Source organism: Oratosquilla oratoria, chromosome 11 (genome assembly GCF_046742065.1).
Source record: "Oratosquilla oratoria isolate Oo_2021 chromosome 11, ASM4674206v1, whole genome shotgun sequence".
Classification (NCBI taxonomy): Eukaryota; Metazoa; Arthropoda; class Malacostraca; order Stomatopoda; family Squillidae; genus Oratosquilla; species Oratosquilla oratoria.
Window position 1 is genome coordinate 13,535,420 of NC_134787.1, and position 16,779 is coordinate 13,552,198.

Here is a 16,779-nt window from a genome sequence, read left to right on the forward strand (position 1 = left end):
ACTTATATTATTTGCAGTCATGCTAATGAAATTTATACTATATTAATCCCATACAATGTTTTACACATTATACAATATTAAACTTACCAAAATATTATTATTATTAATTTTCTTTTAGGTGCCATGATTTTTTTTTTCTGGTGACGAATAATAATAATGAAAAAAAGAAAAGAAAAAAATTAAGAGCTATAAAGCTTGGCAACATATAGTATGGGATGGCTACAAGAAATGAATCATAAATAATACCATATACATAAAAATATCATCACCTTACCATCTGAGAAAATTGCTGTTCCTGTTGCATCCTCCTTGTCTTGTTCAGCTGCTAAAACAGCATCATCTAAACGTTGTTTGAACCATTGCACCAACTGCTCATATTTCTCCTCACTCACCTCAAGCATCTTAGGGTCTGCATATAATAAAAAAGTGATAATTTAGTTGCTGGTTTTTAATTAAGTTTTCCAACTTACATGCTGTTACTCACAAGGGAAGATGGTTAAGCATAGGAGAGGAACACCTTCACCATTTTCACTCCTTTCTACATACAAACACACACCAAAAGACTTCCCCTTTAAGGAAGAATGGCTTCATCTAAACATACATCCACTTAGTCACCTATCCAAAACCCATACATTGTCCCTCCTATCTTTACTTCTTGTGGCTGAAGGGTCATCCATGTCCCCCACCCACTGCTCAGGGTAATGCAGCAAGATAGCTATTTCACAGCAAGGCCCAAAAGCTGAAGCTGGTTTACTCCCATTGCTTTATTACATGAAGACCCTCTCCATAACCCACCCACCTCCCAAAACCTTTAGGTGGTCAAGTCAAACCATACACCCACATATTTATGTCAAGGCCTTGTCTGGAGTATTGGCTGCATGTTATCATGGGGTTAAAAGCTGATCAGTAGCATGCAGCTAATTTATTATACTGTGAATGTCCCTCCATTATGCTGTCCCCCATTTTTAATACTGTCCTGTACTACTTCTCTGAATATTCATTTCCTTTTTTGCCAAACCCTGTGGTAGGGGAGAAAGAATACTGCCACTAAGTCTTCCCACTTGAGTCATAAAAGACAACAAAAAATGGGATGGGGATAGGTCTAGGCATCCTACTCTCTGTAGCTCCAGAGGGAACATTCCTAAAAAAGCAAAAGCATAAGAGGGTCTGGGAGAAGTTTTCCAACCAGTATCCTAAGGTTTGGGTCTTTTAATGTGCATGGATGTGGTACAGATGAGAGTAAAAGGGAAAAGATAGGCTGTATGTTTGTGAGAAGAAAGATGAATGTGTTGGCATTAAGTGAAATTAAGTTGAAAGGGAGGGGCAAGTTTGAGTTTGGGAGTGTAGTTGGGAAGGTGTCAGGAGTGAAGAGAGGATGAGGGAGAGAAGGGGTGGCTATATCAGTAAGTGAAGAGATAGGTAAGCATGTGGTGGAATGGAAGGTTTCTTCAAGGTTAAGGTGGATGAAGGTGAAACTGGGAAGGGAGATACGAGTCTTTGTAAGCACACAAGGGCCTGGTAGTGAGAAGAATGTAGAGGAAAGGGAGGCATTTTGGATAGATTTAAACAAGTGCATTGAGGGTTGAGAAAGAAACATCAATGTAGTGCTATTGGGAGATCTCAATGCTAGGGTAGGAGGAAACTGGAAGAGAAATAAAGAAAAATGAGGTAAAAATGGTCATTAAAATGATGAGAGCAGGTATGGCACCTGGGTTGGATGGGTGTCATGCGGACTGTCTAAAATAGGGAGGTACAGTGATGGTGGACAGGTTGGTGAGGTTGTTTAATGTTTGTCTAAAAATGGGTGGAGTGCCAAAAGACTGGAGGAGTGACTGTATAGTTCTGCTTTACAAGGGAAAAGGGGACAAGTGTGAGTGTAGTAGTTTCAGAGGGATCAGTTTGTTGAGTGTTAATTGGGAAGGCTTATGGAAGGGTTTTGATTGAGAGGATTAGGAGAAGAACAGAGGGACTAATTGGTGAGACAGATGTGTGAGAAAGCTTTAGGAAAAGGTAAGGATTTTTTGGGGGGCTTTTATGGACTTGGAAAAGGCTTATGACAGGGTAGACAGAAAGGCACTGGGGGAGATATTGCCAATATGTGGGATAGGAGGAAAGCTGTTAACCACTTCGGTGCGATGATGCCTACGTAACTGTCATGAGGCGTGAGTGAGTACACAAGGATGCCAGTATTGGCATCTTGATTATATATTTTTTGTAATTGTACATGAATTATCCCCGGATTCTGTGAACTGGTTTGATCACGTTTTCTGTGTTTATTATTACTCAAAGTAAAAGAGGATGAGTAATACAGCAGTGTCTACATTTTCATAATCTGAGTACTGTGATGAATCATACATATGGCAGCCAATGCTGCACACAAGAATTGGACTCGTACTTAAGTGAAGCAGTCAAGTTTTTATGAGAGTAGTAGAGCCTGTGTTAGAATTAGAAATGGAGAGAATGCGTGGTTTGAGGTATAGGTGGGACTTCACAAAGGATGTGTTATACTGCCTTGGTTGTTCAATCTATACACAGATGGGGTGGTGTGAGAGGTAAATGTAAAGGTAATGGACCAGGGATTGGTGATGGTTAAAGAAAATGGAGAAAAGTGGGAGATAAGCCCATTGTTGTTTACTGACAACACTGCACTTGCAGCAGGATCAGAGGAGGGATTAAGGAAGTTAGTGATGGAGTTTGGGAAGGTGTGCAAAAGAAGGAAGTTGAAGATAAATGTGGGTAAAAGTAAGGTGATGAGATGTACAAGGGGAGAGGATGACAGCAAATCGGAAGTCAGTATTAAGGGAGAGAGACTGGAGGAAATGGACAGCTTTAGATACTTGGGGGCGAATGTGGTGGGAAAAGGAGTGGAGGTGGAGATAGAATGTAGATTGAGAGAAGGAAGTAAATGCCTTGGAGGATTAAACAGAGTAATGAGAAACAGACATTTGGGAATGGATGCAAGAGGAGATTGCATGAAGGAGTGATTGTGCCAACAGTACTGTATGGAAAAAAAAGAGATTAAATGTGTTTGAGATGAAGTGCCTGAGAAGTAAGGTAGGGGTTACTAGGCTGGATAGAGTGAGAAACAATGAGTAGTTTTGCATCATCTGCAAAGAAGTTCATATGACATTCCACACAATCCATGTCATTTATATATATGAAAAACATTATTGGAGCCAATAAAGAACCTTGTGGGACTCCACTTATCATTTCTTCCCAGGTCGAGTTCTTGTCTCTAAGTACCACCCTCATTTTTCTCCCGTTCAAGAAATCTTCCATCCATCCCAATAACTTTCCTTGTAATCTACCTATTATTTCAATTTTTCTTAGTAGCTTTTTGTGTGGTACTTTATCAAATGCTTTTTGTAGATCTAAGAAGACACAATCTGCCCATCCGTCCCTTTCTTGCATTAAAAGCAAATAAAGTTTGTGGCATGTGATCTTCCACGTCTAAATCCAAATTGTTTTGGGTTTAGTATATTATTCTCATCCAAATGTTTAATCCATTTACTTTTGATAACTTTTTCACATATTTTTGCTATTGTGCTTGTAAGGGAGACTGGTCTATAGTAAGTTGAATTTTCTTTGTCCCCTCCTTTGTATATTGGTACAGTATTTCCATTTTCCAATCTTGTGATACTTTTCCTTCTCTGAGTGAGAAATCAATTTTCTTGTGTATTTTGTCCGTTAGTTCACCTGTACATTCTTTTAATATCCAATTTGCAATTCCATCTGACCCATTTGATTTTCTGACATTAAGATATTTATCTGGTCCCTTATTTCCTTCTGTGTCACAGTTATTTCTTTCATTGGGTGTGTGTGTGTGTGTGCGTGTATTTACCTACATATACATACATATACCAAGGCTTTTTCCCCCTTACAAGGGAGGTAGCCAAAAAGGAAAAGGCATAAAATCATTCCCACCCATTCCATCCCTGAATACACTCCACACCCCTCCACCCTCCCTCTTATCTTAGCACCTCCTGGATGACGGGTCATCCCTGCACCTTGTCCACTGCCCTGGGTCAGAAGCAGTGTCGCAAGACACAGCACATCCATAGCAAGGCCTATTCATTAAATCGGCGACCCCCCCTCTCCGTCCCCCCCATGCATAAAAGGAGAAGATGGGGAGTAAACCCTTCGGGCTGCGTCAAATTTTGCTCACACACTACCTCACCCCCCATCCCTCCGCCCATTCCACCTCATGCATCACATCATCATCATCCATACACAACCATTCTCCATTCACCCCTGTCTTCTGTCCTCTCCCGTCCTTCCTCAACAGACATTCCCCTCTTCCCCAAAGCCCCCTTCACCCCATCCATCCACCTCATCCTAGGACGTCCCCTCATGTTCACTCCCTCCACATCTGCCTTCCATGCCTCTTTTACTAGTCTTTCTTCACTCATTCTTTCCATGTGTCCAAACCACCCTAATACTCATTCATCAACCCTATCTCCCAACTCCCTTTCCACCCCTGTTCTCCTCTTCACCTCCACATTTCTCACTCTATCTAGCCATCATACTTCTCAGACACATCTCAAATGCATTCACACTCCTCCTCTTTTCCTCTCTTATGTTCCATATTTCTGTCCCATACAGTGCTGTTGGCACAATTACTCCTTCATACAGTCTCCTCTTTGCATCCATTCCCAAATGTCTATTCCTCATTACACTTTTTAATCCACCAAGGCATTTACTCACTTCTCTCAATCTACATTCTACCTCCACCTTCACTCCACCTTTTCCTGCCACATTTGCACCCAAGTATCTAAAACTATCCACTTCCTCCAGTCGCTCACCCTTAATGCTCACTTCCAGTCTACTGCCACTTTCACCCCTTGTACATCTCATCACCTTACTTTTACCCACATTTATCTTTAGCTTTCTTCTATCACATACTCTCCCAAACTCTGTCACTAACTTCCTCAATCCCTCCTCCGATCCTGCCACAAGCGCAGTGTCGTCCACAAACAACAGCTGGCTCACCTCCCACTTTTCTCCATTTTCTTTAACCATCTCCAATCCCTGACCCACTACCCTTGCATTTACCTCTCGCACTACCCCATCCATGTATAAGTTGAACAGCCAGGGCGACATAACGCATCCCTGACGAAGTTCCACCTTTACCTCGAACCACTCACTCTCTCCATTTCTAATCCTGACACAAGCTCTACTACTCTCATAAAAACTCTTGACAGCTCCTAGAAGCTTTCCTCCTATCCCATATATCTGCATAACCTCCCACAGTGCCTTTCTGTCTACCCTATCGTAAGCCTTTTCCAGATCCATAAAAGCCCAAAAAACATCCTTATCTTTTCCTATAGCTTTCTCACATATCTGTCTTACCACATAAAATCTGACCTACACAACCTCTACCAGTCCTAAATCCACACTGTTCCTCACCAATTACTCCCTCTGTTCCTCTCCTAATCCTCTCAATCAAGATCCTCCCATAAGCCTTCCCAACTACACTTAACAAGCTAATCCCTCTGAAACTACTACATTCCCTTGTAAAGTTATACAGGCACTCCTCCAGTCCTCCGGCACTCTACCCTCTCTCCAGCAAACATTAAATAATCTCACCAGCCAGTCCACCATCACTGTACCTCCTTTTTTTTTTAGACATTCTGCATGACATCCATCCAGACCAGGTGCCTTACCTGCTTTCATCATCTTAACAACTGCCTTCACTTCATCCTTCCTTATTTCTCTTCCATTTTCCTCACTCATCACGGTCATTTTCTTAGCATTTCCCACTGCAGCTATCTTTCCCTCCCTATCCTCCTTCACATTTAGCAACTCCCTAAAATATTCTGCCCATCTTCCCCTTACTGCCTTCTCTTCCATTATCATCTCTCCATCTGCACCTTTTACCTTTTCTTCTCTACTTGATTCGCCTCCTCTTCCTCTCTTAATTTCTTTCCAAAACATCTTTTTATTACTTTCAAAATTTTCTGTCATACTCTTACTCCATTTCACATCTGCTCTCCTCTTTGCCTCCTTTACCTTTTGCTTTACTTCTCTTTTCTTTTCTTTGTACCTCTCATATGACTCCCTCGTCCTATTTTGTAACCAATCTGTGAAAGCTCGCTTCTTTTCTTCTACAACCTTCTTTGTTTCCTCATCCCACCATTCACTACCCTTTCTTCTATTTCCTCCTGTCCTTCTTGTTCCACACACCATCCTTGCACACTTTGTGACTCTCTCCTTGAACCATCCCCATTCCTCCTCCACACCAAGCTCTACTCTATCCTTCACTCCCTCCCACTCCTCCTTCAGCTTCTTCTTGTACTACTCCTCCTTTTCCTTTAAAGAGTTCACTCTATGCACCTCCCTACCTTTTGTCCTTTTCCTCTTTCTCCATCTATCCTCCCTTCTGAACTTACCTTCCACCAAAAAATGATCTGATATTCCCCCACCCTCTCCCCTCAGCACATGTACATCCTTAACTCTTCCTATCATAATCCTATTTACCACTACATAATCCATTAATGCTCTATCTACCACCCTTCCCTCCACCACCCTCTCCCATGTGTACTTATGCTTGACTTTCTTCCGAAACACTGTATTTGCTATCATCAACTCTCTTTCTAGACACATTTCCACCATCAACTCTCCACTACGATTCTTTCCTGGAACTCCACATTTCCCAACCACTCCATCAATTGGACCACTGCCAGGCCCATATGCACTTACAAAAACCCACATCTCCTTTCCCAGTTTCACCTTCATCCACATTATCCTTGAAGAAACCTCCTTCCACTCCACTACACGTTTACCTATCTCTTCACTTACTAGAATAGCCACCCCTTCCCTCCCTCGCCCTCTCTTCACTCCTGATAACCTCCCACTTACACTCCTAAACTTACACTCACCCTTCCCTTTCAACTTAGTTTCACTCAATGCCAACACATCCAACTTTCTTCTCACAAACATACTACCTATCTCTTCCCCTTTACTCTCATCTGTACCACATCCACGTGCATTAAAAGACCTAAACCTTAGGGTGCCTGTCGGTAAACTCCCAGACCCTCTTATGCCTTTACTTTTTCTTTTAGGAATGTCCCCTGTGGGGCTACAAGGAGAAGGATGCCTAGTCCCAATCCCCGTCCCTTTCTTCTCGCCTCTTACGATCCAAGTGGAAATACTTGGTGGCAGTATTCTTTTCCCCCACCACAGGGAATATTTACCTACCTAGATGTATTTTACAGGATGGGAGCTATGCTCGTTGTGACCCGTTTTCGTACCTCTCCACATCCAGTTTATTCTTGAACTTGTGTATAGTTCTGGCATTCAATGTTTAGTTTATTCCAGACATTGATCACTCTGTGCATGAAGATGTGTGTGTGTGTGTGTGTATATGTATTTACCTAGTTGTATTTTATGGGAAGAGAGCTGTGTAAAAATAATCATGAACACTTACCTAATTCAAAGTCTGGAACACTGGCTTTGATTTTGTCTCTGAATTCAAGCAATTTGGCCCTCATTGCATCAAGCTCTTCCTGGGAAGGGAGAATCTCTTCCAGGAACTTAGCATCAGGGAGTGCATCCTTCCATTCTTCATAATGCTGCAAAAATTGTCCTCAATTTGACTGAGCAGTTTGATGTTTACAAGAATCCGTCTTAATCATAAAACTATTTCTTTACTCACCATAATGTTCATATGACCACTGGAGTGTCATATAAAAAACTATTTCCCCCCCCTCAACCCATCCCCCAATAGAACTCTATTTTGGAAAATGTACAAAATGTAATCTTAAGATATTCTGCATTACAAATTTATAGTTCCCCCACCTTCCTTGACACAGCTCTGTACAAAAGTGTTGTTTATACTACAATGTCCACAATTACTACACAAGCTGAAAGCCCAAGATAGGTTAATGGTAATGCACTGATTTCATGTGCATGAGACCAAAGTCCCAAGGTTGATACAAAAACAAACATTGGTGGTAAAATTCAAATATAAGTATATTTGTACATAACTAAGTTTGCCTGATGCCTATTTAGATAACACACATGCACACAAAACTAGTCCAACACATGTTTATCATATACACACACTACCCTTATGCCAAAAGCTTTCAATATATCCACCCACACATCCCAGGATATGTTTAAATGAAAGCAGGCCCTGCCTCTCTGGCAGAAGAGAACACATCAATGATCCTTGGATTTCCCCTACAGTTTGCCTCTGAAGTGTGGCTCTTCACAGTACAGTGACCAAACTCCAGTTCTCTGTACAACTCTTCATATGTCTCAATTTATAAACACATTGCAGAAACTTTCTCTAACAAATTGAAATAGAAAACTGCCCTGTAATAATTCTCTCTGATAATATTTTTTATCAAATACACTCTGATAATTGAAACCATGCTATTCAGCTTCACTTCAATAAAAATTTATTACAATACAATTAAAATAATTTGCAATCTCATTTTACGCAGAACTTCCATTCAATGGACACTACCCACCCTCACCTCAAACCCATTTCGAATAACAAGTGAGCATTCTTCAAACCAGAGACAGTTTTGGGGTGCCTCCATGGACAAGAGTCACACATTATTTTTCTGTTAGAGTAAAATCTCTATTCATAAAAGAATGATATGTTTTTGCACTATGGCTATCCCTCCTTTGTGCCCCCTTGAACCTATTCTTTACAAATTCCATGACTCTACCTCTTCTTTCTGTGATCCCCCAATATTGGTGATTAGGGAAGCAGAATACAACTATTGTGTTACTATGTGTGTCATGAAAGGCAACTAAATAGCAGAGTGAGAAGACTAGGGATTCAGCCCACTCTGTATTTTTCTCCTATAAAATGTCAACTTCAGCTGTCAGGTCCTGTCTTGCTGCACATTGCTTCTGAGCCAGGCAGTGATAGTGATGGCTTCCATCCACAAGGAACCAAGATTTTTTTTTTTTTTTTTTTTTTAAACAAATGGGTGTTGGATGGGTATGATGTGGGATAAGGGTAGGAGCATGGGTTGGCTACCTCCCTTATAAGGTGGAAGAAGCCTTTTGGTATATAGAGAGATGAAAAATCAAGGTATAAAAAGGTCAGGACTTAAATCAAAATCTTAATACGGTAAAATTTCAAATATTTGGAATTTGGTCTTATGGAATGCTCAAGTAGCCAAACTAATATATCTATATACCCAAAGTTTCTTCCCACCCATAATGCAGAGGTAGCCAGCCAAGGCAGGCACCCACCCTTCAACCATTTGTTTCCCTTTTAAAAATATCTTAGCTCTTTACGGATGAAGGCCTATCCCAGTCTCCCATCCAATGCATGGGTAAGCAGCAATGCAGCAAGACACAGCACATCCAAAGCTGGTTTGCCACCAATGCTTCATTTACAAGGCAACTCTTTCTTCTCATTCCCTCATGCATACATAAAGGAAACCAGGAGAAATCCCTTCAGGTCAAATCAGTTTATCATCCATTTATAACCATTTTCCAATCACACCTATCATTTCAGGCAAAAAATATCTAGCTATACTGTATATCAAAAAGCTTCTTCTCCCTCACAAGGGAGGTAACCAGCTATGGCATGCACCTACCTTCCACCCATCCCACACCCATTTTTTTCCCTTTTAAAAATTTCTTAGCTCCTTGTAGATGAACAGCAAAAGGGGTTAAATTCCAAGTCTCTGTCCCCACACAATGTCATATGCAAAATCACCCCCTTCATGTAATCTCTTTGTATCCATTCCCAGATGCCTATTTCTCATAGCATTTTTCAATCCCCAAGGACTACTTGCATCTGTCATTATACAGTATACCTCCATCCTGAATCCTCTATTTCCTACCACATGTAATCCCAAATGTTTAAAACAATCCACTTCCTCCAGCCTCTCTCTTTTAAGACTTACTTCTATCTTGCTGCCATCCTCTCCTCTTGTACATCTCATCACATTACTTTTACCCACATTTACCTTCAACTTCCTCCTATTGCATACCTTCCCAAACTCAGTCACTAACAGCCTTGATCTCCCTTCTGATTCTGCCACAAGTGCACTGTTGTCCACAAACAACAACTGGCTCATCTCCCACTTCCTTCCACTATCTCTATCCCCAATTCCCTGCCCATGGCCCTCATATTTACCTCCTGTACCACCCTATCCATGTACACACTGAACAACCATGGCAACATGACAAAGTCCTGACAGCGATGAATGAGGAAAATGGAGAAATAAGGAAAGATGAGGTGAAAGCAGTTATAAAATTATGACAGCAGGTAAGGCACCTGGGTTAGATGTTGTGTCATGGAGAGTGTCTAAAGAAGAGAGGTGCAGTGAAGGTGGACTGGCTGGTGAGGTTGTTTAATGTTTGTGTAAGGGAAGGTAGAGTGCCAGAGAACTGTAGGAGTACCTCACTAGTTCTGTTTTACATGGGAAAATGGGACAAATGTGATTGTAGTATTTTCAGAGGGATCAATTTGTTGAGTGTTGTTGTTGTCGTTCCCTAGACTGTCTGTTCAAGCAGTCCCATCTCCCTAAGGAATGCCATAGCCAAAACAGGGTTTTCCCACAAATCCTTTATAGAGTGTATGTTGTGTTGTTTGCGTGTGTGACTGTGTATAATGCAGTCTTCCATTATGTGTTGAATAGTATGGGGGTGAAGTGTTACATCCTGAGCAATTGTCCACAATGCAGTCATCCAGCCTCTTCTGGTAGCTTAGAAGGGCTGGGTCATAGGTCCTGGTGTGGCAGTGTCTTCGTCATGGGACCACCCCCCAAACCCAAGAGTTGGGGGCCAAACTGCAGCAATCATCCCTGGCCACTGGCTCTATGCAGGTTCGTTGAGTGTAGTTGGAAAGGGTTATGGGAGGGTTTTGAGAGGATTAGGAGAGGAACAGACTGGGTTTACGAAAGGTAGAGGCTATGTGAATCAGATTTTTGTGGCAAGACATATGTGAGAAAGCTTTAGCAAAGGGTAAAGATTTTTTTTTTTTTTTGTCCTTTATGGCTTTTGAAAAGGCTTATGACAGGGTGGACAAGAAGGTACTTGGGAGGTTTTGCAGATATATAGGATAGGAGGAAAGATGTTAAGAGCAGTCAAGCCTTTTTATGAGAGTAGTAGAGCCTGTGTTAGAATTAGAAATGGAGAGTGTAAATGGTTTGAGGAAAAGGTGGGACTTTGCCATGGATGTTCAATGTGTACATGGATGAGGTGGTGCAAGAGGTAAATGCATGGGTAATGTGCAGGGGATTGGAGATGGTTAAAAGAAAATGGAGAAAAAATGGGAGATGAGCCAGTTGTTGTTTGCTAACAACACTGCACTTGTAGCAAGGTCAGAGGAGGGATTAAGGAAGTTAGTGACAGAGTTTGGAAAGGTGTGCACAGGAAGAAACTTGAAAGTAAATGTGGGTAAAAGGTGATGAGATTTACAAAGGGAGAGGATGGCAGCAATTTGGAAGTGAGAGAGGAAGTAGTGGATAACTTTAGATACTTGGGTGTGAATGTGGTGGGAAAAGGAGTGGAGGTGGAGGTAGGTTGTAGATTGAAAGAAGCAAGTAAATGCCTTGGGGGATTAAAAAGTGTATTGAGAAATAGACATTTGGGAACAGATGCTAAGAGGAGATTGTATGAAGGAGTGATTGTACTGACAACACTGTTTGGGGCAGAAACATGGAACATAAGAGAGGGAGAGTTTAAAAATGTTTGAGATGAAATGCCTGAGAAATATGGTAGGAGTTACTAGGCTAGACAGAATGAGAAATGAGGAGGTGAAGAGGAGAGCAGGGGTGGAAAAGGAATTGGGAGATAGGGTTGGTGAAAGAGTATTGGGATGGTTTGGACACATGGAAAGAATGAGTGAAGAAATATTAGTAAAAGAGGCGTGGAAGGCAGAAGTGGAAGGAGTGAACAGGAGGAGGCAACCAAGGATGAGATGGATGGATGGTGTAAAAGGGGTATTGAGAAAGAGGGGGATGTCTATTGAGGAAGGCAGAAGACAGAAGAAAGGGGTGAGTGAAGAATGGTTGCATATGGATGATGCTGCGATTCATTGAAGGGAGTGGGTGGGGGATGGAAGGGGTTGGAGAGTGGTTATGTGTGAATGATAATTTCACACAGCCGGAAGGGATTTCTCCCCACCTTCTCTTTTTCTGTGTGAGGGGAAGGAGAGGGGGGTCGCCAAATATATGAAGTAGCCTTGCTATGGATGTGCTGTGTCTTGCTGCATTGCTTCTCACCCAGGGCAATGGACAAGATGCAGAGATGACCCTTCATCCTGGGTAGTGAATTGGAGTGGAACAGGTGGGGATGAAATGGGTGGGAGTGGAATTATGCCTTTTGACTCTGACTACTACTGTAAGGGGGAAAAAGCTCTTGGTATATGGTGTGTGTGTATATACATATACATATCTACATCTTGTGACTGTTAACAGTCAAACTTATACTTAGTTACAAATCATTCAGTATTCTTACCCTTGCAAGTGCACTGCCTCCAGTAATGGCTCCACCTAATAATAAATAACGAATTTTGAGTGCTCCCCTCAAAACTCGAGCCACCAACATCCCAATACCTCTTCCAGATATTCTGAATGTTGGTGCTGGAATCTTGAGCACTCCTGCATGTTTGCCATTTAGTGGTGAATAATACCGCACCACAGGAACCAAGACCGTGTTAATCTGTAAAGAAAATTAGTTAGGGTTAATAGACTTGTTACCTCAAATTAACAATCCAGCTGTGTCATATTGTTTATGGGAGAATTTCTTTCTTATTTTGTTAACAGGAACCAATGACAGTGACCTGTGACTAGTTACCTCAAATGAACAATCCCGCACTGTCATATTGTTTATGGGATAGTTTCTTTGTTATTTTATTAACAGGGACCAACAACAGACCTATAAGGGGTGGTCTTCCAAAATTAAGCTTCATTTATGTATGACCACATCCCATTTTTTTTGTATTTTTCTGCTGCCTATCCTTGTTCGAGGGTAACCCTCATGCCCAAGTAGAACTATGAATTTTTTCTTTCATAACGTTATCATTTTCATAAGAACCATGTTTAAAACAAATATCTCAAAAGTAGTTCTTGAGGGGCTTTTTGACAAAAAAAAAAATTGCAGTCTGCTAATTTGCATTCTAAAATACATCATACAGCACCATCTCTTGGTATTACTTCTGATGATGTCACAATGGATAACCCAAGCCTCTTCAATTGACACAATTATCCTGTAGCAAAACATTAATCCTTTGGTGATGTTGAGATTATTTCACGGCCTTTTGAGAGCAGTCTTGACTCCCTAAATATCTCTGACAACAGGCAAGGCATGTAGAAAGAAGGTATAGTTATGGGCAATTACTTGGAACTGAAATATCCCTCTCAAAAAGTTTTCATACTGGTGTATCATTGGTGCTTACTTGTGTTCATGTTAGATTTGCAATGCTGTCTTTGGGCACTCAAAAATGTAAGGGTTATATATGTGACACTTAGAATATTTTTGCAGTGTGCTCCTAAACAATCCTATGCCTCCTAGATGCCACAAGCTTTGTAAACAATGATGTCTACAATGTAATACAAATATTTTTTTATATTGGCCCTTGTATACCAGTAAAAAGGTTCACTATGGTGATCTGTTACTACAAGATAAAACTAATTATCCATTATACAGCAAGTTAGATACATTATTTTAGAGAATGTTTACACACTGTATAAAAAATAAAGTTTCACTACAAGTATCGCTAAGAACATACTAATCCATTCCAGCAATTTTTCTTTTTATTTATTCCTATACTGCACGCCATAACTTCTGCCTTGTTTTATTTTTCCTTTCATATCTATTTTATATAATTTCTTTGTTATTCACTTATCATTTCTCCTGGTTTTATTTTTCTAAGCTTACTATCTGATAAATCTAATCAAAATTTCCAAAAACAGTATCTCTCATCATTTATTTTATATGCTTTAAAAAAAGGCCATTTAGTATTATTGTAAGAGAATCTAGCCCCATCATTTTGCTCCCAGTCCATGATGTGTATAATTATCATAAGCTTTCTCTCGAGTTCTAATTATCATTAAATATTATTATTTCCACTTCCTTTTCTTTTCTTTCCAATTGTGTACTTTCTTTGGTAGTTCTTCTTTATTTACAAAATCACTATTCATCAAACACAATGATGATGCATGAAAAATGAACAGGATCTCTAATGTCACTGCGAAGCAGATGACACCACGAGTAGATTTTATGAGAGGAGCTGTAGCAGATGAACTTTTTGAAGCAGACAATGTGATTTAAATTTGCAATAAATAACAAAAATTGAAGATTTTTTATGTAAGTTATTTAGCTATTATTGACTTTGGTAAGTACTAAAATCATATTCCAGTAAAATCAGACACCTTCAATTTTAAGTGATGCAAGGAAATGGGTGTGGGATGGGGGGGAGAGGGTGATTAGGAATATTTTGTTGCAGCCCAAAGGGGTTTCTCCCCATCTTCTCTCTTTCCTGCATGAGGGGACAGAGAGGAGGATCACCAATTAAGTGAAACAGCCTTGTTGTGAATGTGCTCTGTCTTGCTGCATTGCTTCTAATCCAGGGCAGCAAGCAGGATACAGGGATGGCCTGTCATCCATGAAGAGCCAAGATCAGAGGGAGGAAAGGATAATGGATGGAAGTGGGTACTTGCCTTTTGACTTGGCAAACTTCCTTGTATATAGACAATAATTTTAAGACTACTCCATTATTTCCAATGTATGATAAAACCAAACCTGACCTGACTTAACCTACCTAAACCTCCCCTAGTCTGTTTTGATGTCTACATGCAATAGTCTTAATTCTACCTTTCAACTTCATTGAATATTACAAGTTGGCAAATATTTAAGTAAAATTCCAGTCACACAATCATGGATATTCAATATGAAATTTACATAGTTCAATAGCTCCTAACCTAATATATCCTAACGTAATCATCCCATAGAAAAAATAGAACTATCTAATGCAAAAACAAATGAAGTAAAAGAGTGTTTGTGTGATACTTGAATAATACCATGTTTTCCTAAGAGGAAATCTTTCATCTTTTCATGAACTCGCAGACGACACTGAAAAATATCCACACTAATAATCCCTAGATAATAACACAATATTTCCCCCCTGAGTGACACCTATGGACCTGTCCATTGACCATAGCCTTGGGTTTCTACACTAGAGACCTAGAGCAATGGACAGATTGACCAATTGAAAAAAAAAGGCATTTTTTCACAAGTGCACACCTTCATTGGAGACCTAGAGCAATGGACAGATTGACCAATTGAAAAAAAGGCATTTTTTCACAAGTGCACACCTTCATGCATTAGAAAATTAAATATCAATTTTGTAAATTATAATACATCAACATAATACAAGTTTTTCTTGGTGGAAAAAAAAAAAATAGTTGCTGAGAGCAAACACACTATTAAACAAAGCTGCAATCATAAGATCAAGATGCCATGTTGTCTGTCCAGTCCTACTAAAGGCAAATACACTACTGACCAAAGCTATGAGCATAGCATTTGGAATACACCCTCAGTACTCCTGTCAGTACCTCACATGATACATATTTTTATGACAGTGCTTTGGAGCAGAGATTCATGCATTTCTTTAATCTATGGAACTCTGTACACCCCACAGTCCAACTGAATACCAAAACAGGCCATCCACATCCCTGATGACAACAATGGTGACGACCCTGATGACCTACAGAATTATAGGTATCACATTACTAAATGCAGGTTAGAATAGATGAATTTATCATACTTTAATTTCTTTGACCACTGCATCTATCAATACACAAATGGTATCTCATGCAGCCCCAGCAGTTCTGTTCATAAGTCACGTGCATCACTTTCAGCAACCTTTTCGGTTGCTGATTTCTGCCACGAAAAACGTGGATTACACGGATGTATTATAATTTACAAAATAAATAGCTAATTTTCTAATGCTATATCATGTAGGTGTGCACTTTCATAAATTTACAAAAAAATAAATAAAACATAGAAGAAATATAAATGGTGCATTACAGATGCACTGGCTTGTTTTTAACAAATTCCATCATTGCTCTGATTGTAAAGGGGTGTCCCTATCATAAGTAGCAAGTGTTGATAGCATACAAAAATATTGATAATTTGATAACATACATATAATGATAATCACCAACAATTTAAAAGAATATTAAAATTCTGTTTTCATTAATTGTGGCATTCAGGTTTAAGTTTCCTATGTTAAAAAAATACCACAATACACAAAAACTACACTTAGTATCAAATTATCTGAAATATTTGAATACAAACATTTGGCTTACCTGTTCTCTATTATAGTTCAGTAATTTACTTTGGACCTTCCTACCCTGAGTAATTCCTACTACTCTTACCGCATACCTGCAAATACCAAAAAGAATTGAAGTAGATAACAAATGAAAATCCACAATGGTTTAAACATATTATCCCCTATTACTCAAGAATCTTCATGTCATGAAAACAACATCAAAAATTAATACATAAATGAATTGTTGATAAGAACTTTTTTGATATGAACGTTCTTACTCATTACATGGAAACAGCTAAATATAAATGTGATCTGCTTTAGTTACTAGCTTTCAACACCTCAGACCTTGCGATATTAAGAGGCAATATTTGTCATGAATTTTGACCTTACCCAAATTTCCCTCTCAACAGTCTTGACATTTTAAAATGCTCCTCCAACTCCTAAATTGCCTTCTTCGGCAAGAGGAGTCCGACATTGACTGCTGTTCGTCAACAAACCCGTCTTCTGCTACAGCAGACGAGTTGAAA

At 39.9% G+C, this 16,779-nt stretch overlaps 1 protein-coding gene across 11 annotated transcripts in view; it reads right to left on the reverse strand.

Moving 5' to 3' along the window:
* The window catches only part of Opa1 (Opa1 mitochondrial dynamin like GTPase), an 87,381-nt gene extending 70,602 nt beyond the window's left edge, over positions 1–16,779 (reverse strand). For 7 of the 11 annotated variants that reach the window (XM_076192311.1, XM_076192308.1, XM_076192304.1 and 4 more), the window contains exons 1-5: positions 16,643–16,778; positions 16,290–16,365; positions 12,436–12,639; positions 7,427–7,571; positions 275–409 (exon numbers count right to left, since the gene is read on the reverse strand). In XM_076192311.1, the coding sequence (XP_076048426.1) occupies positions 275–409; positions 7,427–7,571; positions 12,436–12,639; positions 16,290–16,365; positions 16,643–16,671 (589 nt within the window). In that variant the 5' untranslated portion in view covers positions 16,672–16,778. Of the gene's footprint in view, positions 1–274; positions 410–7,426; positions 7,572–12,435; positions 12,640–16,289; positions 16,366–16,642 lie in introns of all 11 variants that reach the window. The other 4 variants (XM_076192301.1, XM_076192305.1, XM_076192303.1 and 1 more) reach the window with 1 other exon arrangement.